A 22,500-nucleotide genomic window follows, 5' to 3' on the forward strand; every position below is an offset into this window, starting at 1 on the left:
TTAAATTAACAGCATAATACTGTTTTTGTTAGCAACAGTAATCTACTGTTGTGGAACTGTAAAAACACAGTGCCCTGCTGTTTTAAATTAACAGCATAATACTGTTTTGTTAGATACAGCATACCACTGTTATTGTAATGTAAAAATACAGTGCCCTACCTTTTTTACATTTTATCTACAGCATACTTCTGTTATTTAGAAGCATAAAGCTGTTAAATTACAAGCCATATTTTAACCATAATATTTCCAATTAAAATGCCATTATAGACTACCTTTTAATTTGCCTGTGGATTCAAAAAGAGAAATAAACCCAAGTTATATTTCACAATTTTATTTTCAAACAACACAAGATAAAATATGCATTATGTTTGTGAAAATATTTAGCCAAAGAACAGGCAAAAATTGTAAGTTCTCAAGAAATGTTGAGATCACATTCAGCATTGTACAACAAAAAGCAACTTACCGAATGTCTTAGAAAAAAATAGTAAATAGCCGCTTTGCAATTTAGTCTTGGATATAAAATAAAAAATATATAGCCACAAAATGAGCTTCAGCAAAAAAAAAAAAAAAAAAGGCCTCTGGTTTATATAACAATATTGCAAAAGTAGGGGGGGGGGGGGGGGGGGGGGGGGGGGGGGGGGTTAGCCAGCTAGCTACATTTTAAATAAAGTCCCATCAAAAAAAGTCCATTAGTTTCTTTAAAAGATTTGAAACCTTGGGGTTTACGGTCATGGTCTTCTCATGAACTGTCTTGCCAGTTTTTTTTTTTTTTTTGATGTCACATTTCCCCTCGCAGCCTTCCCCTCGCAGGTTCCCTTCTCTGGATTTATCCCAGCACAGCACTGAATAATAAGAATAAAAGACTTTCTGTGAGCAAGGTTTTAAAACTGTATGATTTACAAAAATAAACAGACTATCTGCAAAAGAGTGATTTTTTTGTTCTGAAAGAAATTTTAGTGAAAAGCACATGCATTTTTGCAGCACTAAAATAATTTTCTGTTCATTTTTCTGTTCAAGATCTGTTTCTTTTTTTAAATCTGTTTAACAGGGCAAGGAAATGTTCACAGTATGTCTGATAATATTTTTTTCTTCTGGAGAAAGTCTTATTTTATTCGCCTAGAGTAAAAGTAGTTATACATTTTTTAAAAAACCATTTTAAGGTCAAAATTATTAGCCCCTTTGAGCAATATTTTTCAATAGTCTACAGAACAACTAACTTTATACAATAACTGTTTATGAAGCGGACAGGAGACAGAGGTAAGGAAACGTTAGGGTGTTTATTAATGACAACAAGGAGCACATGAAGGATAGCCAGGAGGATCAGGAATGATGTTGGGGTCTTTTTCCTCCGTGGCTGGGTAACAGGAATACACGAGGATGGACAGCACACACCAGATACAGCTGACAGAGGATGACACAGACTTGGAAGGACTGGAAGACAGGACGATTCGGGAGGACCAGGAAGACTAGGAGGAATACAAAGAGAACAGGTAAGTAAATCGTTTGTTTTAGCTGAGGATGACTACGCTGAGTGGTCGCTCAGTTGTCCGCTTCGTCGAGACGAGCCCGGACAATGAGCGACTGGAGTGCTGTGCTTTTATCTGGTGCTCGTGAATGTGATGCAGCTGTGTGCTCATTAGAAGTCAGGTGATGGTGATCTTCGTGAGTGGGGTCGTGAGAGCCTGACCAATCCATGACAGTACCCCCCCTCCCCAGGGCCCGCTCCTGAGGGCCGACACCCTCCGACGCCGTGGTGGTCTCCTCTGCCTCTAGGCGCTGGGAACTCAGGGTGGCTCTCATGAAACTCCACCATGAGACTAGGATCGAGAATATCAGCTCTGGGAACCCATGTCCTTTCTTCGGGGCCGTACCCTTCCCAGTCCACCAGGTACTCCAACTGGCCACCACGACGTCGGGAACGCAAGATCTCCTTCACTGCGTAGACGGCTCCTTCTCTAGGAGCAGTGGAGGAGGGGGTTCCTCTTCGTGGTCAGGCTCTGTGGAGGGAAGAACAGGATCGTGATAGGTTTCAGGAGTGATACGTGGAATGTAGGGTGAATACGGTAGTGAGAGGGTAATTGTAGTTTGTAGGTGACGGGGTTAACCTTGTTCCACGATGGTGAAGGGACCAACAAATCGGGGACTTAACTTGCGAGAGGGCAGTCGCATGCGTATGTCCGGGTGGATAGCCACACCTTTTGTCCGGGTTGTGTATCTGGGTTCTTCAGACCTTCTCCTATCGGCGGTTACCTTGCTTCGACGGACTGCCCTCTGCAGATGTTGATGAGCCTCGTCCAGACTCTCTCTCTCATCCCGGAACCAGTGATCCACTGCGGGGACATCAGATGGTTCGCCATCCCAGGGAAAGAGCGGTGGTTGGAAGCCCAGGACGCACCTGGAATGGTCGTGAGTCCGGTGGAGGGTTGCCGCAGTGAATTTGGGCATATTCTGCCCAGCCCAAATACTGGCTCCAGGAGTTCTGGTGACCACTGCAGAAGGTCCTCAGGAACCGTCCCACCTCCTGAATCTTCCTCTCGGTCTGCCCGTTTGGTGTGGGGATGATATCCAGAAGAGAGGCTGACGGCCACACCTAGGAGCTTGAAAGAAGGCTTTCCATAGACGTGAGATGAACTGTGGACCTCTGTCCGACACAATATCTTTCCTGGAATACCAAATGACCTGAAGACTTGATTAAAGAGATTGTCGGCAGTTCAAAGGCTGTGGGAAGACCTTTCAGAGGGATTAGTTTGACAAACTTTGAGAATCTATCTACTATGACTAGAATACAGGTATTACCTTCTGACGAAGGGAGGTCAGTGATAAAGTCCACTCCTAGGTGTGACCAGGGACGGTTCGGAATCGGCAAGGGATGGAGCTTTCCAGCGGGTAGATGACGTGGGCTCTTGGATTGGGCACAGTCCTTACAGCCCTGAACATATTGCCTCACATCCCTTGCCATGTTTGGCCACCAGAATCGTTGGGATACTAGCGAGAGAGTATTGTTGATCCCTGGATGTCCAGTGCCTAGCGAGGTATGTAAGGAGTGGATCAGATCTACCCGTAGTTCAGGTGGTATGAACTGCCGATGAGGAGGGCATCCCGGCGGAGCAGGGGGCTTCCGGAGTGGCAACGACTGGAGGAGCGTTCCAGGTGATCGGACAAATGGAGATGTGGTTCGGGAAGAATCTTCGTTGGGAGTTCTTCATGATCGGATGCTCGTGTAAACGAGAGAGAGCGTCTGCTCTTAGATTCTTGGGTCCTGGACGATAGGAAATGGAGAAATCAAAACGTGAGAAGAAAAGGGACCATCTGGCTTGACGTGGACATAGTCTCTTGGGCCTCTTTGATGTATTGGAGGTTTTTGTGATCTGTGATCACCTGGAACGGATGTTTGGCTCCCTCCAACCAGTGACGCCACTCCTCCAAGGCTAGCTTGATTGCTAGAAGCTCCCTGTCTCCTATGCTGTAATTCTGCTCCGCCGGGCTCAACTTCCGAGAGAAATAGGCACAGGGATGCAGTCGGGGCGGTGTATCATGATGTTGAGATAATACTGCCCCGACGCCGGTGGTGGTGGATGCGTCCACTTCCACCACGAAAGGAAGATTTGGGTCAGGATGAGTCAGGAGTGGGGCCCTTGTGAACTCCTTCTTAAGAAGGCGGAAGGCTGCGGCTGCTTCTTTGGTCCACTCCAGTCCTTTGGGTTTACCCTTGAGGAGATTAGTGAGAGGTGATGTAATCCTGCTGTAGTCCTTGATAAACCGTCTATAAAAGTTAGCAAACCCAAGAAACCTCTGGAGCTCCTTAATGGAAGTGGGTTCTGACCAGGATTAGAACAGCCTCAATTTCTTCCCCATCCATACGTATACCGGTTTGGTCAATGATGTATCCCAAGAAAATGAATCGACTTCTGGTGAATGAGCATTTCTCCGCTTTGAGGGTAGAGGTGATGTTCTCTCAATGTGTGTAGGACCTCCGCAACGTGTTGGCGATGGTCGGCCTCACTCCGGGAGTAAATGAGGATGTCATCTATGTACACTATTACACCGTGGTGAAGAAACTCCCGGAGGACTTCATGAATGAAGTTTTGGAATACGGAGGGGGCGTTGACCAGACCGTAAGGCATGACCTCATATTCATAGTGGCCAGTAGGGGTCACGAATGCTGTCTTCCATGGTCCCCCTCACGTATTCTTATCAGATTATACGCGCTGCGGAGGTCCAATTTAGTGAAGACTTTAGCTTCTCGGAGCTGTTCCAAAGCGGCTGGTACCAGAGGAAGGGGATATCGGTATTTTACTGTACCGTTATTTAGGACCCTGTAGTCGATGCATGGGACGCAGCCCTCCGTCCTTCTTGGCCACAAAGAAGAAGCTTGAGGCGGCTGGTGATTTTGAGTGACGTATGTACCCCTGACTCAGAGCCTCCCTTATGTATCTCCATTGCCTGATTCTCTGGAAGCGAGAGCGGGTAGATCCTACCTCTTGGCAACTGGGCATCTGGAAACTAGGTCGATCGCGCAGTCCCATGGCCGATGCGGCGGTAGCTGGGAAGCTCTCTTTGGGGCAGAGACATCATGAAAGGAGCTGTACTCCTTAGGAATGTGGATAGACTGCTTCTCAGGAGGGCTCTCGACCGATGTTGCAAACAAAGAAATGGGGTTCCGACCTTGAAGAGGGAGATTTGTGAAAACAGGCAGGTGTACATCCAGATCCCCATGTCTTTATCTCTCCTGTGCCCCAAGAGATGATGGGATCGTGCTTCACCAGCCACGGGCGCCCTAGAATGAGTCCATATTTGCACCCTCCAGAACCAGAAATTGAATCTCTCTTGATGTAACCAACCCCACATTGAAGAAGGATGTCTTCGCATTGTAGATGGATACGGGTCGAAGAATCGAGTGCACTGGGTTATCGGTTGTATCTGGTATATATGCGAGGACGCCTCAGTACGGAGGTGGAGTTGACGACAGAGGGGATTGGGAGATGAAGTTCCCTGCTGACCCGGAGTCGATGAGGGCTGTGACAAGGAGAGAAATAGAGGCAGTAGTTATTTGTACGGTGGTAGTAAGTGGTTACATTGTTCAATATTCGTACTGAATACACTCACTGAAGTCCGAATGGGACGAAGGGGACACTCCATACGGGTGTGTCCACTGACACCGGCAGTATAGACACAGACCCCGGGTCAGCCTCCTCTGTCGTTCCGCTGATGTCAGTCTTCCAGACTCTATTATCATGGGTTCTGGTTCTGGAGAGGCTGTTGACTCAGGCGACTTGGAGGAGTGCAGACGAGGGGGGGATGGTGTCCTGTTGATAGGAACGGAGACGATCGGAACATCGGAGAGAATGTTGGATGAATCTCTCCCAGACCATTGTATCATCTAATGGGCCAGTTGGATTCGGACAAGTGGGTTCCAAGCCGAGCCGGTACGTGGTCAACAACGATCTCTCATTCCATCCACTTGCAGCTGCTAGAGTGCGAAACCGGAGAGCATATTCCTGTGTAGATAGAGTACCTTGCTTTAGATGATACAGCTGCTCTCCAGCGGCTACTTCCCCATCAGAACGTCCAAAACACCTCTTTGAAATACTCCGTGAAGGTAGTGATGGAATTCATGACCGGCCCGGCTTGGTTCCAGATCGTCTCAGCCCATTTAAGTGCAGGTCCCAGAGAGTAGAGATACGATGTAGGCGATCTTCGACTTATCTGTGGGATATAGAGAGGTTGCATTTCGAATATGAGGGAACATTGTAACAGAAAACCATTGACACTCCCCCGCTCCGCCTGAGTAGGGCGCTGGTCGGGCCATGGGACTGGAAGGAAGGGCCGAAGAAGAAATGTGGAGGCGGAAGTGCTCGGTGCTGGTGGTGCGTTGGAAAGTGGAGCTGGTGCTGTAGAATCCGCTTCAACTGGTCCACCAGCTCTTGAAGGTGATCGGGGGGGTGCTCATGTTGTCGTCGTTATGGGTCCGGGCTTCTGTTATGAAGCGGACAGGAGACAGAGGTAAGGAAACGTTAGGGTGTTTATTAAATGACAACAAGGAGCACATGAAGGATAGCCAGGAGGATCAGGAATGATGTTGGGGTCTTTTCCTCCGTGGCTGGGTAACAGGAATACACGAGGATGGACAGCACACACCAGATACAGCTGACAGAGGATGACACAGACTTGGAAGGACTGGAAGACAGGACGATTCGGGAGGACCAGGAAGACTAGGAGGAATACAAAGAGAACAGGTAAGTAAATCGTTTGTTTTAGCTGAGGATGACTACGCTGAGTGGTCGCTCAGTTGTCCGCTTTCGTCGAGACGAGCCCGGACAATGAGCGACTGGAGTGCTGTGTTTTTATCTGGTGCTCGTGAATGTGATGCAGCTGTGTGCTCATTAGAAGTCAGGTGATGGTGATCTTCGTGAGTGGGGGTCGTGAGAGCCTGACCAATCCATGACAATAACTTGCCTAATTACCCTAACCTGCCTAGTTAACCTTATTAACCTAGTTAAGAGCCTTTAAATGTCCACTTTAAGCTGTATAGAAGTATCTTGAAGAATATCTAGTCTAATATTATGTGCTTGTCATCATGACAAAGAGAAAATAAATCAGTTATTAGAAATGAGTTATTAAAACTATTATGTTTAGAAATGTGCTGAAGAAATTTTTTCCTAGTTATATATATGTTAATTTTTTCCCCGATTTCTGCTGAACAGAGAGAAGATTTGTTCAACATTTCTGAACATACTAGTTGTAATAACGAATTGTAAAAACTAAAAACTGATTTCTTTATCTTTTCCGTGATGACAGCACATAATATTTGCCTAGATATTTTCTTAAGATACCAGTGTTCAGCTTAAAGTGACATATAAAGGCCTAACTAGGTAATTAAAGTCATTGTTTAACGATGGTTTGTTCTGTAGACAATCGCAAAAATATATTGCTTAAGGGGGCTAATTAATTTTGACCTTAAAATGTTTTTAAAAAATTAAAATCTACTTTATTCTAGCTAAAATCAACACAAACTTTCTCTAGAAGAAAAAACATTATCGGAAATTCTGTGAAAAATTCTTTGCTCTGTTAAACATCATTTTGTATAATATTGAAAAAATAAAAAAATTCAAGAAGGCTTCACCTGCGCGCACGCACACACACACACACACACACACACACACACACACACACACACACACACACACACACACCACACACACACTACATATATAGTACAGGATAAATGAGCGCCCTCTTAAAAAAAAATTATTTTTATAAAATCCTCAGTGAATATAGACAATATATATTGGTGCATTTAAACAAAACTGTTTTATTTAACAGTTATATCTATTAGAGTAATAGTTTCTTCCTGTTTATTATTAAAGTTGTATTTATTTTTTTCATCAAAATATTCCTGGCGTGTACTAAGTTTTTTAGCTCAAATTTTGGCTTTGGTACTGACTTAATCCAATGTTTATGCACAAATATATAATTGTAAAAACACTCTATTCAAAATATTAATTTGAAAGACAGATTTTTGAGAGGCAATGTTTAAAAAGGCTATTCTGCTCTAAAGGGGTGCATTTATTTGATCAAAAATAAAGTAAAAATGTTTAATTATAAAATGTTACTACACAATTTAAATAACTCAAATTTTTCACATTTGTATCTGTTCTTATGAACATAGTTTCACATTTAATTTATTCCTGTGATGTATAGCTGAATTTTCATCATCATTACATTAGTCTTTAGTGTCACATAATCCTTCAGAAATAATTATTATATTATTGGTACAAAACCACTAATATTGATTCTTATAATTATAAGTGCTGAAAAAAGGCTTCATCGTATTTTGGAAACTGATACATTCTTTTACGATTCTTGATTAAAAAAAAAGTAAAACTAAAATTGTAATCTTTTTTGCATTATAATAAATGAATTTACTTTCATTCATTCATTTTCTTTTCAGCTTAGTCCCTTTATTAATCTGGGGTCGCCACAGCGGAATGAACCGCCAACTTATCCAGCTTATGTCTTACGCAGCGGATGCCCTTCCAGCTACAACCCATCACTGGGAAAACACCCATGCACTCTCATTCACACACATACACTACAGACAATTTTAGCTTACCCATCACCTGTACCGCATGTCGTTGGACTCGTGGGGAAAGGGAAGTACCCGGAGGAAACTTTCTTGCGACCTTCTTGCTGTGAAGCGACAGAACTACCTACTGAGCCACTGCGTCGCCTAAGTTACTTTCATGCTTGAACAATATATTTTGATGAATAAAAGTAAATAATTTTCAATGGTACTTTAAATAGTATTGTATAATGTGTATTGACATGGTGGCACAGCAGGTAGTGCTGTCGCCTCACAGCAAGAAGGTTGCTGGTTCGAGCCTTGGCTGGTCAGTTGACGTTACTGTGTGGAGTTTGCATGTTCTGCCTGTGTTCGCATGGGTTTCCTCCGGGTGCTCCGGTGTCCCCCACAAGTCTAAAGACATGCGGTACAGGTGAATTGTGTAGGCTAAATTGTCCGTAGTGTATGAGTGTGAATGACTGTATGGATGTTTCCCAGAGATGGGTTGCAGCTGGAAGGGCATCCGCTGCATAAAACGTGCTGGATAAATTGGCAGTTCATTCCGCTGTGGCAACCCTGGATTAATAAAGAGACTAAGCCGAAAAGAAAATAAATGAATAATGTGTATTGTATTGTTTCACATAGTGATGACAACAACAATAAATGTTTATTCTGAGCATGATGTATATTAAGCATCAAAGAATTATGTGACACTAAAGGCTATTTTTAATTATGATGATTAAAATTCAACTTTACAACACAAGAAATAATAACATTTTAAACTACATTCAATAAAATACCAGTAAATGATTTAATTAGTTTATGACAAATTTATAATATTTAACTGACATTTCACTATATTACAGTTTTTGCTGTATTTGTCTTTGTTTTTATTACAGTATTGTTCAGCCTTTGTGAGCACAAGAAGCTTATTATACAAAAAATATATATATTACCTATATATTGCTAATTCCAAACTTTTCACTTGTAGTATATACACACAAACACACATGTGACAAATTGGACATAATATTCTATTCCATGAAGTCCTCATGCTAATTAAACAAAAAAATATGTAAGTGCAAACATATTACCTTTGAAGGAATTCCAGTGTGCATGCTGTTTCCTCCTGGTACTGCAAACTGAAGATGTTGTACAAGAAAACACTGCAGCAAGTCCATAAAAAAATGTGGCTGCACACCCTCACAGATTACTCTGCCTTCCATGCTGATCAATCCATTGTTTCATCCACTGGCCTGGAGTAACATCTGGACCTTAATAAATCATTGATTAAAGTATTATTTAAGAATTATTCTGGAGATTAATTCTGTGATTTATCATTTATTTTGAAAGGCTTGGTGTAGAAAGAGCCATGATAAAATTAGCAATAATTTTCAATAATGCAATAACATTTTCAAAATTAAAATAAATATTTAAATAAACTATAATAACAACTACATGAAATCAGGTAATCTGAGATTCAAAGAAAATGAAAAGTGACAAAATGTCTTAAGCATGTGTTAAAAAATTGACAATAGTATGTCGATAGTAATACTAAAAGGATAACCAGACTTCTAAAAAGCAAGTTTATTTCTTTCAAGTATCAGATCAAAACAAATACAACACAATTCAAATTAAATGAGACTTTGCTTTAATAAAATAATAAAATTGAATGAATCTATTTCCTCAAATACAAACCAGCAAAGTATATAGCGAGACACAAATCAGATTCTTCCTATCCTAATCACAAAATACTTACCATGCAGGATCAAACGAGGAGTCACAGGCAGGTTACCCATCTTTCAAGATCACAGTGGTGGCAGACATCTATTGGTCAAAAATAAATTGTAAAGAAATTGGTATTGTAAAGAAAGCTAAAGTGTAGCTCACAATGTGTTTTCTTTCCTATATCCTTTATGGTGCCTGTAGACGTAGATTTTAAAACCTGCATATTTTTTAAACGTCCTTTTACAGGTAGGAATGCAGCACAACGAAAAAAACAATATTTGAAACATTTGTGTGTATTTTCATATGTTTCACATATGACACAACAGTACCACATGTTCCTCCCCACAACTCTGACAAGAATACATAATGTTATAACAAGATAGGTTATCTAGTACTGCACGTTCACAGTACCTTGCTCGGTTACTCCTTACTCACATAAAGATTAAAAGCTCTGCAACCTAGGTAACGTTACCAAGCATAAAATCTGACCGTAACTCTAGTCAATATTCTATATAAACTAACTGGAATAACATTAAAAATGACAACAGTCTCACTCAATCCCTAAATGTTATTTTTAGAAGCATCGGAGTTGCAAATAAAAGGCGTATCTGTAATCAAATGGACCGAATGTACAAGTTACACATGTAATCACATGAAAACAAAATTAGTCTGTACAATCTTCACTCAAAGTTCTGTAAAATCTAGTTTACATTTCTTACCTGCGGTGATCTGAAAATGAGTCCTTCAGCTATCGTTAGCGTGCTAATTAGGCTAACGTTACCCCTTTCTCCTCTCAAGACATTCACATGGTCAGATCCTGCAATTAAATAAACAGATGCTTAGGTTATGTGTTGATAGGATGTTTATGGCATAATATTTAAATTTAATAAGTAATTTAAAGATAGTCGATCAAAGATAGAGCTTCTTACCTTGTCGAAAAATATCCAAATTATCCAATTATCCTTCTTGTAAGTACCATGGAGTTGCAAACGAGGCACGCAGTTCAAATCTGTCATAAATTGCAGGCTTGTACCAGTTCAGGTAACCACAAATTATAACGTTCAATCTTGCACTGTTCTAAAAGTTCAGGTAAAATATCCATCCAGGCTACAGGAGTAATGTGAGGACTACCGAGTCCTTATGCTAAGCTATATCTTGCTTTTCAAATTCACACAGTCAAATCATTGTTGCAGTTCTGTGTTGATTGAAAGTTTAAATGTGATTTTAAAAATCTAACAGTACTTTACAGGTAGTTAAGTCACATATGGAGCTGCAAACGTACCACATGTGGATAATCCAAAATGTCGTCTTGTGTGCCTCAGAAAAAATATGGTATAATACTGTTAAATTACAGTGCCCTTACTGTTGTTGCTCAACCCACTCAAACTCAAGTGAGCAAGTCTTTCCCATGATGCATTGTAAAAAACAGCAACTTGCCAGCTTTTACATTAAAACGGTATTTTGCTGTTATTTTTCACTGTAAATTTACCAGGAATTTTTTACAGTGTATTAAAAAAAATAAAAACAAGACAAGAATGTGATTGAGGGACATTTTTTGCAATATATCCAATCAGAATAAATCTTGGTGTGTGATTGCAGAATGTCCACACTAGACGCGGGACACTACATCATTTACTCTATTATTTATCAGTGCTATACAGCTGAGCAACATGTCTTGTAACACCAACTACAACCATAAAGCTTGCTATAGACTGACATTGCAAAAAGACTTCTTTATCTTAATCTTAAGCCCTTTCAAACATTTAATGGCTTGAAAGACGCGTAGTTTACCACGTTAAAATAAAGGGTTTGCTAAATAATTGCACAATCCTGCATTTTCAGAAGGCTACTGTTCTTACATGTGGATTAATTGCAGACACATAATTTTACATATTACTTATGATATAAATAAAAAATGCTTATCTAGTTGTTTTGTCTTCAATGGAAAAGCCACACTCCATATTTTAGAATTAGTTTATTTAAGTTTATTTAAGTTAGAATATTTTGTAAAATTAAATGTATACAATATTTTAAATAAATTACACTTAAATCAAATGAAATATATTGTAGTCAACTAATCTTATGGAATTTAGTCAACTAAAACTAGACTATAACTAAACTGATTTAGAAGACTAAAATATACTAAAACTAAAATGGAATTTTTGGTTAAAAGACTAAAACAAAATCAAAATTTGTTGTCAAAATTAACATTGTTAAAAAAAGCTTTTTTGTCACAGATTTATCATTTTTTTGGTCACGTTTGAAAATCAAGTATAAAGTTATTTTCATTACAGCAAAAATGAGAAAAAAAATGTAGCTTTCACCCAGTTTTTCATTATAGAAATTAATTTATTTTATATGCTAAATTATTATCTGAAGTCACTTGATTCAGTTTTTAAAAAAAAATATATATATAGAAGCTTGTCAAACCAGAAGTGCAACCCATAATTTGAGACACAGTCAATACACTACATATACAGTATTGACTAAGCCACAAGACCATCAATTCAGCTTTTCTGCACTAAAAATAGAATGGCGAGTCATCAAGATTTCTTAGAACTGCAGTGTTTTTGTATAATAGTTTGGAATAGACGTCACGGTATGTTACTTCAAGTTGCATGTGTGTTATGGTGGCAGAAGGAAAGTAATATCTTTGAATGAAGTGGGCAAGACAACCCACATTAAACGTATTGTGGTGTTGGATGTCAGAATAGAAATGTGTCAAATACCATCATTAAAGATGTTAGTTGAAGTGAAAGGTAAGCATTTATGTTTGGAAGCCATAAAATAGAGCATTTTTGCATTTACTACTAAAGTAATTTCTTTATTACTGTGGTACTCTGGCATTAGTGCAAAGTGCTATTGTATCACTAATTGCTATTGTAAGTGCTACTTATCAATGATGGGCCTGGGTTGTTTCTAGTCATCTCAACTTTCGTCAATTAAACAGGCCGAAAATATTAAGTTAAGCTTTATTTAACTTTATGTAATGTAAAATAAGTAAAAGCAACATAAAAATGCTGGTTGTCTTGACTTTTCATTGTTAAATTATTTAAAGTGTACAGAAAAAATAAATATAGAAGCAATTAAATATGGAGCAATTGCTTGCTTTATCGATGTCTATCATCTTGTTTTTATCCTCCCCTTGTTGCAGAATTTTGTGTGCTCAAACTCTAAAGTGTGACCGCAGCTTTATTGTTAACCAGGTTACAGGTCATTTTTATAGTCTAAAAATACACTCTGAAAACTGGACTGAAGCTGTTTCAATTTAATAAAACTTCTATGTTGAGCTGCTTTGACACAATCTACATTGTAAAAGCGCTATAGAAATAATGATGACATAAAGATCGCTATTAAGGCACAGCAGATTCAGGCCAGTAATAATATAATTCAGAAATATAATACACCCTATTAAATTATTTTTACATATCAGCACATACTGTAAAAAAAAAATGCAGGATTCAACACAGTTCCTTCATGTTGTCCCAAAGTTAATTGATTAGTTAGTTTGAACATAAAACAGGCGACTCGGTGGCGCAGTGGGTAGCACGTTCGCCTCAAAGCAAGAAGGTCGCTGGTTTGAGCCTCAGCTAGGTCTGTTGGATTTCTCTGTGGAATTTGCATGTTCTCCCCGTGTTGAGTGTATGAGTGTGTGTGTGTGATTGAGTGTGCATTTATGTTTCCCAGTAATGGGTTGCGGCTAGATATGGATCCGCTGCACAAAATATATGCTGGATAAGTCGACGGTTCATTCCACTGTGGCAACCCCAGATTATTAAAGGGACTAAGCTGAAAAGAAAATGAATGAATAAATGAACATAAAACATTAAGTTGACACAAACAAACTCTAAGAATTGTGTTGTTTCAACTCATATTGAATAAGTAGTTTGAACAAGCAGAAAAAGTATTTTTGGCTGCATAAAAAATTGCAAATCAGCAAATCTACAACATGTATATATACAGTTGAAGTCAGAATTATTAGTCCTCCTGAGTTATTAGCCCCCTGTTAATTATTAGCCCCCATAATAGTTGTAATAACTAATTTCTAATAACTGATTATTTTATCTTTGCTACGATGACAGTACATAATATTTGACTATATATTTTTCAAAACACTTCTATACAGCTTAAAGTGACATAGGTTAACTAGGCAGGTTAGGGTACTTAAGCAAGTTATTGTATAATGATTGTTTGTTCTGTTGACAGTCGATAAAAAATTAGCTAATAATTTTGACCTTAAAATGTTTTTTAAAAAATTAATAACTGCTCTTATTGAAGCCGAAAAAACAAATAAGACTTTCTCCAGAAGACAAAATATTATCAGACATACTGTTAGAAAAACTGTTTAGAAAATATTTAAAAAAAAAAAAAAATTCAAAGGGGGGCTAATAATTCTGACTTCAACTGTATATATATATATATATATATATATATATATATATATATATATATATATATATATATATATATATATATATATATATATTGTACAAACTCATCAAGCTCTAAGAATTATGGGAAATTTGCTTTTATATTTTGTTTTATAAGCCATCAGCATACTTGATCTGTTTTTTTTTTTCCTTCATCGACTGTCAAAAGTGGTAGAAACAGATTCAACACATTGCTCCTCTAATTGCTGTTTGTAATAGTTATTCAAACAAAAACTGTCTATATTACTGATTTTAAAAGTGTAAAGTGATAATTCATGTTACACTTATTCACAATCTTTTGCTGGTACTGTCACAGTCAGGAATATTTGTCTGGCTGAAGGATAGTTTGACTTTTTTCTTCAACAAATGATCCATGCATTTCTGGCTTTAATATTTTCATTGCGTGGCAACCATTTTATTAAATGTTATTATAATAAGCAGGCCCACACAGCCCACATCTGTGCCCACAGAAATCAACACATGTAAATATGTAAATATTCAGTTTTTATTTTAATTTTAGTAATATTATAGAAAATATGCAAATCTTTATAGGGTTTAAGTACAATTAAGATTTTAAACTAATATTTTCTATCTTTTAGCCGATGTTTTTATAAGAGACTTTGTTTACCAAATAAGTGGATCTAATTGAATTTGAACTGTAAACCTTAGATTAGCAGATGTGATTATTTTTTTTTATGTTATTTCTTAGTCTCTATAATCTTATTGTATTATGAATAATAATTGATCTGTGTACACCTTTTATATATGAACTATTGCATTTTTTTAATCTATTTTTTATAATTAGACCTGAATTAAATATCTCTCTCTCTCTCTCTCTCTCTCTCTCTCTCTTGTCTAGTTGGGGTACTCAAGGAGACTTCACACCACCCACTCATCCACTTCCAGCAGTGAAGGTGAAACTCTTTACAGAGAGTACAGGAGTGCTGGCACTGGAGGATAAAGAGCTGGGACGGGTCAGACACACCACACACACACACACACACACGCACACGCACACGCACACGCACACGCACACGCACACGCACACACACACACACGCGCAACACACACACACGCACACGCACACCACACACACACACCACACAACACACACACCACACACACTATCTTGTTTATGATCATCAATACGTTCACAAATGAACAAAACTAAATACAGGTGTGTTTTTTTTTTTTTTTTTTTTTTTTTACATTTTTTAGCTTAATGTCCACATTGACCACTTTCAGAGGTAGTAGAGAACAAGGCAAACTCATTGGACAGCAATGGCTTGTTCTGTAGCTAATCAGAAAAACATTTCTTAAGGTGGCTACAATTTTTTACCTTAATAATTGTTGTAAAAAATAAAAACGACTTTTTCTTCAGAGAAACTAAATGAAGTCTTTTTCCAGTAGAAAAAAATTACAGGAAATACTTTAAAATTTTCCTTGCTCCGTTAACCAGCACAGAAATTATTACAATTTCACAGGAGGGCTAGTAATGTTGCTTTCAACGGCATCAGATTATTTAGTAATTGTGCTAGTTTAATACAATCTTTCACTTAAGTAATTTAGAAAAAATTTATTAAATGCATATAAATACAAAAAATATATAGAATTTGTAGTGAAATACAAGTTTTTATTTATTATTTTGTTTTAAAACAGGTTTTATTTAATGGGACGCAATTTTAATCACCAAAACAGATGTTGCTTACTGAGTCTGGTTCTCTCAAGGTTTTTTTCTTCACCTTCGCCAATTGGTGAAGTATTTTCCTCGCCTGCTGTTGCCACTAGCTTGCATGGTTCGGGATCGGTGGAGCTGCGCATCGATGAATTGCTCTTCAGTGTTTGAACCCTCAGTAGTGATTATTAAACCACACTGAACTGAGTTAAACTGAACTGAACTTTAACTTGGAAAAGTGAACTACACTGCTTTAATTTACTATGATCTTTTATGTGAAGCTGCTTTGACACAATCTACATTGTAAAAGCGCTATAGAAATAAAGATGAATTGAATTGAATTGAATTGAATAATTCATTTAAGGAACATGGAAGATCCCTTGCAAAAATTCCATCAAAGATTTTCTTTAAATAGACTAAAAAACTAGTGGTCAAAAGTGGACAAAACAGATGGTGGTAAATGTCAGGTGTAAACTGTAATGTGATGTGTCACCCTTTTCTAGTTGACCAAGTTTAAAGAGGGCACCAACCATCACTGTAGACCAACTGACATTTCTCTTTAAAACAGATCTGAGCTCAGTTCTGCCATCAGGCGGTGATGGGCTTTAAAGTGATTCAGCTAAGCTCTGGAAAACGAGCAGCCCCCTGTGTGCCTGTAGCTCTTCTAATGGATTTGATCCAGTGTTGAGTCAATGAGGCATTGAGTCTCTCCATTCCTCTGAGTCTCTCTATTCCTAAGCCTGTGCAGATATAAAACAGACAAACAAGGTGATGTTGGATCTTATTCAAATGATGGATGACTTCAAAGTTATACAAAAATAATGGGATCTGATTCAGAGCACTGGTGGAATTGTACAGTATGTTGTTCAAAAGCTTGTTTCCTACTATTTATTTATTTAGTAATCAGGGGTTGCACACAGCGGAATGAACCACCAACTTATCCAGCATATGTTTTACGCAGCGGATGCCCTTCCAGCAGATGCAACCCATCACTGGGAACATCCATACACACTCATTCACACACATACACTATGGTCAATTTTAGCTTACCCAATTTACCTATACCACATGTCTTTGGACTTGTGGGGAAAACCAGAGCACCCAGAGGAAACTACTGCGAACACGGGAAAACATGCGAACTCCACACAGAATTGCCAACTTACCTAGCCAAGGCTCAAACCAACGACCTTCTTGCTGTGAGGCAATCAAGCTACCTACTGCGCCACCGCAAAACCCTTATTATGTATTGAACTTGATATGTTATATTCTTTGCTACAATGATATCTTTAAAGAAGCTAAAAGAAACTAAAACTAGATTACATCCACATCCAAACAATATTGATGTGTTTATTAAAGGCATGAGCTGCAGTTTAGTCATCTGAAGCTTTAAAGCAGGATAGCTTTAATAACTTTAACTAATAGTTAATAGCTAATAACTATTAAAATCATTCTTCTAACAATACATTTTCTGTGTTATCATCATAATTATTGTATGATCTATTATTTTCCATTTTGAATGATTTTTCGATCTATATCTTTATACCACTCCATAAAAGAAAAAGAATAAAAAGCTGGGTTGTCAAATATGGACAAATCCAGTTGTTGGGTTAAGCATTTCATTGAAATATTTAACTCAAATTGGGTTGAAAACCACAAAGAAAACAACATACTTGGTGTGATTTTGTCTTTAAGAATTGTGCAAATTTAATTTTGTAAACTACTAATGATAAATGCAAATGTTATCATTTAGATGGTCATATATTTCCCACAATAGCAAATGTTTTTATTTGTTGTAATTGAAAATCAAGGTTATTCCACCAAATATTCATTTCCTGACACTGACACATTAAACGTGTATTGCTTTGTCTAAATGTAAACATGTCTGAAAAACTTTTGTTGTTTTTATGCCAAAACATTATAAAATTATTAACATTTTTATTTTAGATTTGGAAAAAAAGCTTCAAATCAAGTTTGAATGAATGTTTTTTTCTTTCTTTGAGTCATACAGTGACTGTTGCAATCTAATTACCTTTCAGGTTGTATTGCATCCAACACCCAACAGTCCCCAAACAGTGTGAGCTCCATAAGATGACCGTAGCCAAGGTTGTTCAGATGACCTGAAGATCAAACTAGCTGTCCGTATGGACAAACCGCAGAACATGAAGCACTGTGGGTGAGTGACAACTGCAAACTTTTCATTCTTTATTTTTGCATGAGTTATCTGTAAAGATTTGCTGAAAGTAATCTGCTGACCCCACACACTGAGTAAATATGAGAAAGTACAGACTCAGTAAATGCCCTTTCTCTCAACACCTCTGGTCTGATCTTTTGGCTCCATCTAGTTGACACAGAAACATGTTCTAACCACATTTTTGGAATTTAGCTGTTATGAAAAATAACGATTGTATTTTATATTTTAATACAAATAATATATTATTTCAAAATAGGTATTTTGATTTTGTTTTAGTTAAATATAAAGAGTTTTTAAAACAAAAAAAAAAGACTAATTTGTGTAAAAAAGATTTATTTTGTTGAATTTTGTGAACAACATGTACAAATCATTGTGGACTTTGGACATGCCACTTTCATTAAAAGGTAATTAAAATCTGAGAATTGTTTTTTTTTTATTAAAAAAAAGTGCTTGTGCTGTTTAATTTACATAAAAAAACCTTGCACTTTGAATAACAACCCAAGCACTTTTTATTAGTTAACCAAAACATAATTTATAATATCTACAATCTCTTGCTTATATGTTGTTTTTATAAAATAAATATTATAACTACTTATGTTACTATATTACTACTAACATTACTTAACATAAAATTATAATATACATCATTTCTACCAGAGGGCGGCACTGTTGCCTCACAGCAAGAAGGATGCTGGTTTGAGTCCCGGCTGGGCCAGTTGGCATTTCTGTATGGAATGTGCATGTTCTCTCTGTATTTGCGTGGGTTTCCTCCGGGTGCTCTGGTTTTCCCCACAGTCCAAAGACCTGCACTATAGGTGAATAGGTATAACAAAAATGGCCATAGTGTACAAATATGAGAGTGTATGGGTGTTTCCCAGTACTGGGTTGCAATTGGAAGGGCATCTGCTGCGTAAAACATACTTTATGCTGTTGGCGGTTCATAACACTGTGGCGACCTCTTATAAATAAGGGATTAAGCCAAAAAATATGAATAAATGAATGAATAAATAATATTAAGCATTTAATCCTAGACTTTAAATACAAATGAATTATTTAAAACAGTGCTTTACTGTATATGCGCACAACAACAATAACAAACAACAACAACAACAATAATAATAATAATAATAATAATAATAATAATAATAATAATAATATAATATAATAATAATAATAATTTAGTCAAAAGAATAAATTCCAAAATAAGTCACCAGTTCTCTTCCTCCTTCTTTTTTTGCTTTAGTGCATTGTATGCTTTTTTCCGTTAGAGGGCAGTAAACATACACCTAAAAATCAATTCTATTCTTTTGCTGGCTTTAAAACTTCTTGCAGCAGGACGATTCTGTCATCCTCTATTACTTCACAGAGGATTTCTCTTAAATGTAACTTTTTTCAAGATATTTTTTTGTTCATTTTAAATATTTGTCTTTACTCCTGTTAAGCAACATACGATAGTTCCTAGCAAATTATAATACTTTGTTCATCACAAAAGATGTACAGTATTATCACACAGCTTTTGTATAATTCTATTTAGATGTTTGCGTATTTAGACGTTCTATTTAGACGTTTACATATTGTCTATCACTATCCCACTGTAGTCTGCTGAATGTAACTATGAAGCTATAACTATTCATTATGACTATAATGTAACTATAAAGTATGACAATATTATGACAGCTCTGCAAGCATGTGAATTATCAGTGCTTAATAAATCAGTTGACTTTATCTAAAGGAAAAATGAAATGTTTAATGTACTGAATACACCATTCTAAAAATGATGTGTTGACCCTCTTGGAATACAAACACATGCACACGCACACTTACAAACTGACACAAATGTGAGCACATGTACACTGACACACATAAATTAGGCTGTTCTAATTCTAATTTGTGTAGAAATAACTAAATTATAACACTAATACTAAATTATAACTTTGAATTATATACATTTAATCACGTTAACCTTTTTTTATTTTGTTTTATATCATTTAATTTTTTACATTTATATACAGGAAATATGCATTTTTCTTAACATGCACACACATCCAGCATGCTATTTTGTTGTAAGATATTCTCTTATTTTATACAATAATGAATATTGTTATCATGTTCATACTTTGCGTTTTTAATCTTGCTTTAAATTGTATTTTAACATATGAAGAGTTGCAAGAACCTTTAAATGCCATCAAAATTTTACTTTTTAAATGAGCATTTTGCTCAGGCTCATGTTAGTAGGTTCAGTAATTTCACAATTATGTTGACAAATAGAGTATTTTCTATGCCTATATTGTGAAATAACTTAATATAAACATTGGAGATTGAGGAAATGCTCATTTTGAGATTTCAGATGGCATTTAGAGGTTTTCGCATCTGCAATATTACATAATTTAAAAAAATCAGTGTCCCATTATCACTATCATGATGGAACAACACATCTATCTAGATATTTTTTTATAGAAAATTTTATTTTATTTTATTTTAATTACAGGAAAATATGCATTTTCATTAATGTGTGCATAACATACAGCATGCAAGTCTTTTGTTTGATATTCATTTTATTTAATAAAATATGAATATTTTTGTGTAAATACATTTTTAAGCATGATCTAAAATGTATTTTTAGCATAAATTTATAACAACAATTGAAAATGCTTCTACTGTTTAAAAATCCTATAGTGAAAGGCAACAGTGTCTCCTTATCATCTCAAATGACTAACAATATTTATATATATTTATTTATTTATTTATTTATTTATTTATTTATTTATTTATTTAATTATTCGTTCGTTCGTTCGTTCCGGTTTTTCCCGCAGTCGAAAGAATGTTATAAAATATATATAGGTGAATTGAATAAACTAAATTGGCCGTAGTGTATAAGTGTTTCCCAGTACTAGGGTTGCAGCTGGAAGGACATCCGCTGTGTAAATTATATGCTGGAATAGTTGGTGGTTCATTGTACTGTGTCACCCCTGATAAATAAGGGACTAAGCCAAAGGAAACTGAATGGATTATTTTATTTTATTTTATTTTATTTTATTTTATTTTATTTTATTTTATTTTATTTTATTTTATTTTATTTTATTTTGATTTGTTTTATTTTATTATTTTATTTTATTTTATTTACTTTATTTTACTTTATTATTTTATTTTATTTTGTTTTGTTTTATTTATTATTTTATTTTATTTTACTTTATTTTACTTTATTATTTATTTTATTTTATTTTATTTTATTTTATTTTATTTTATTTTATTTTATTTTATTATTTTATTTTATTTTATTTTACTTTATTATTTTATTTTATTTTATTTTATTTTATTTATTTTATTTTATTTATTTTATTTATTTTATACAGAAAATATGCATTTACCTTAACATATACATTACATCCAGCACAATTTTTTGAGAGATATTCATTTTATATTATACAATTGGCTTTTTTGTAAGCATACATACCATACATTTTTATGCATGCTTTAAAATGTATGTTTAACATTTGTAATGCCAATTGAAATTATTCCACTATAAAAAAATAATCCTAGTGTAAGGCAACAGTGTCTCATCATCACTCAAGTGACTAACATCATTTGGCTTTTTATTGAATTTCATCCATTCATTCATTCATTCACTTTTTGACTTATTCCCTTTATTAATCAAGGATCACAGCGGAATGAACCGCCAACTTATCTAGCACATGTTTTACGCAGCGGATGCCCTTCCAGCTACAACCCAACACTGGGAAACACTCTAGCATTCACACTCAACAACCAATTTAGCTTATTCAATTCACCTATAGTGCATGTTTTTGGACTGTGGGGGAAACCGGAGCACCCGGAGGAAACCCACGTGAACACGGGGAGAAAATGCAAATTCCAACTTTTCATGAAAATGCCAACTGACCTAGCCGAGGCTCGAACCAGCGACCTTCTTGCTGTGAGGCGATCTCGCTACCCACTGCGCCACCGTGATACCCTCATTCATTCATTTATTAATTTTATTTTATATATAACAAATATGCATTTTCAATAAACATCCGCAAGATATTCATTTTACATTATTCAATATGCATTTTTTTTTGTAATGATCATTCCATGCTTTTTTAAGCATGCTTTTAAATGTTTTGATCATATAGTTTGTAACGCCAACTGAAATTATTCCATGTTATAAAAATCCTAGTGAAAGGAAACAGTGTCCAATAATACACTCAAATAATGAACAACACATCCAGCATTATATTTGTTTGTGAGGCTTTATTCATCCATTCATCCATTCATCCATTAATTAATTAATTTTAGTTAGTTAGTTAGTTAGTTAGTTAGTTAGTTAGTTAGTTAATTCGTTCGTTCGTTCGTTCGTTCGTTCGTTCGTTCGTTCGTTCGTTCGTTCGTTCGTTCGTTCGTTCGTTCGTTCGTTCGT

General features: G+C 36.3%; 1 protein-coding gene across 1 annotated transcript in view; it reads left to right on the forward strand.

Moving 5' to 3' along the window:
- The window catches only part of cadpsa (Ca2+-dependent activator protein for secretion a), a 267,285-nt gene that overhangs the window by 121,912 nt on the left and 122,873 nt on the right, over positions 1-22,500 (forward strand). The window contains 4 exon segments of the mRNA XM_056467741.1: positions 15,080-15,194; positions 17,932-17,958; positions 17,960-17,996; positions 17,999-18,068. Coding sequence (XP_056323716.1) covers positions 15,080-15,194; positions 17,932-17,958; positions 17,960-17,996; positions 17,999-18,068 — 249 coding nt within the window.

The sequence above is a fragment of the Danio aesculapii genome, chromosome 11 (genome assembly GCF_903798145.1).
Source record: "Danio aesculapii chromosome 11, fDanAes4.1, whole genome shotgun sequence".
In the NCBI taxonomy this organism is placed as follows: Eukaryota; Metazoa; Chordata; class Actinopteri; order Cypriniformes; family Danionidae; genus Danio; species Danio aesculapii.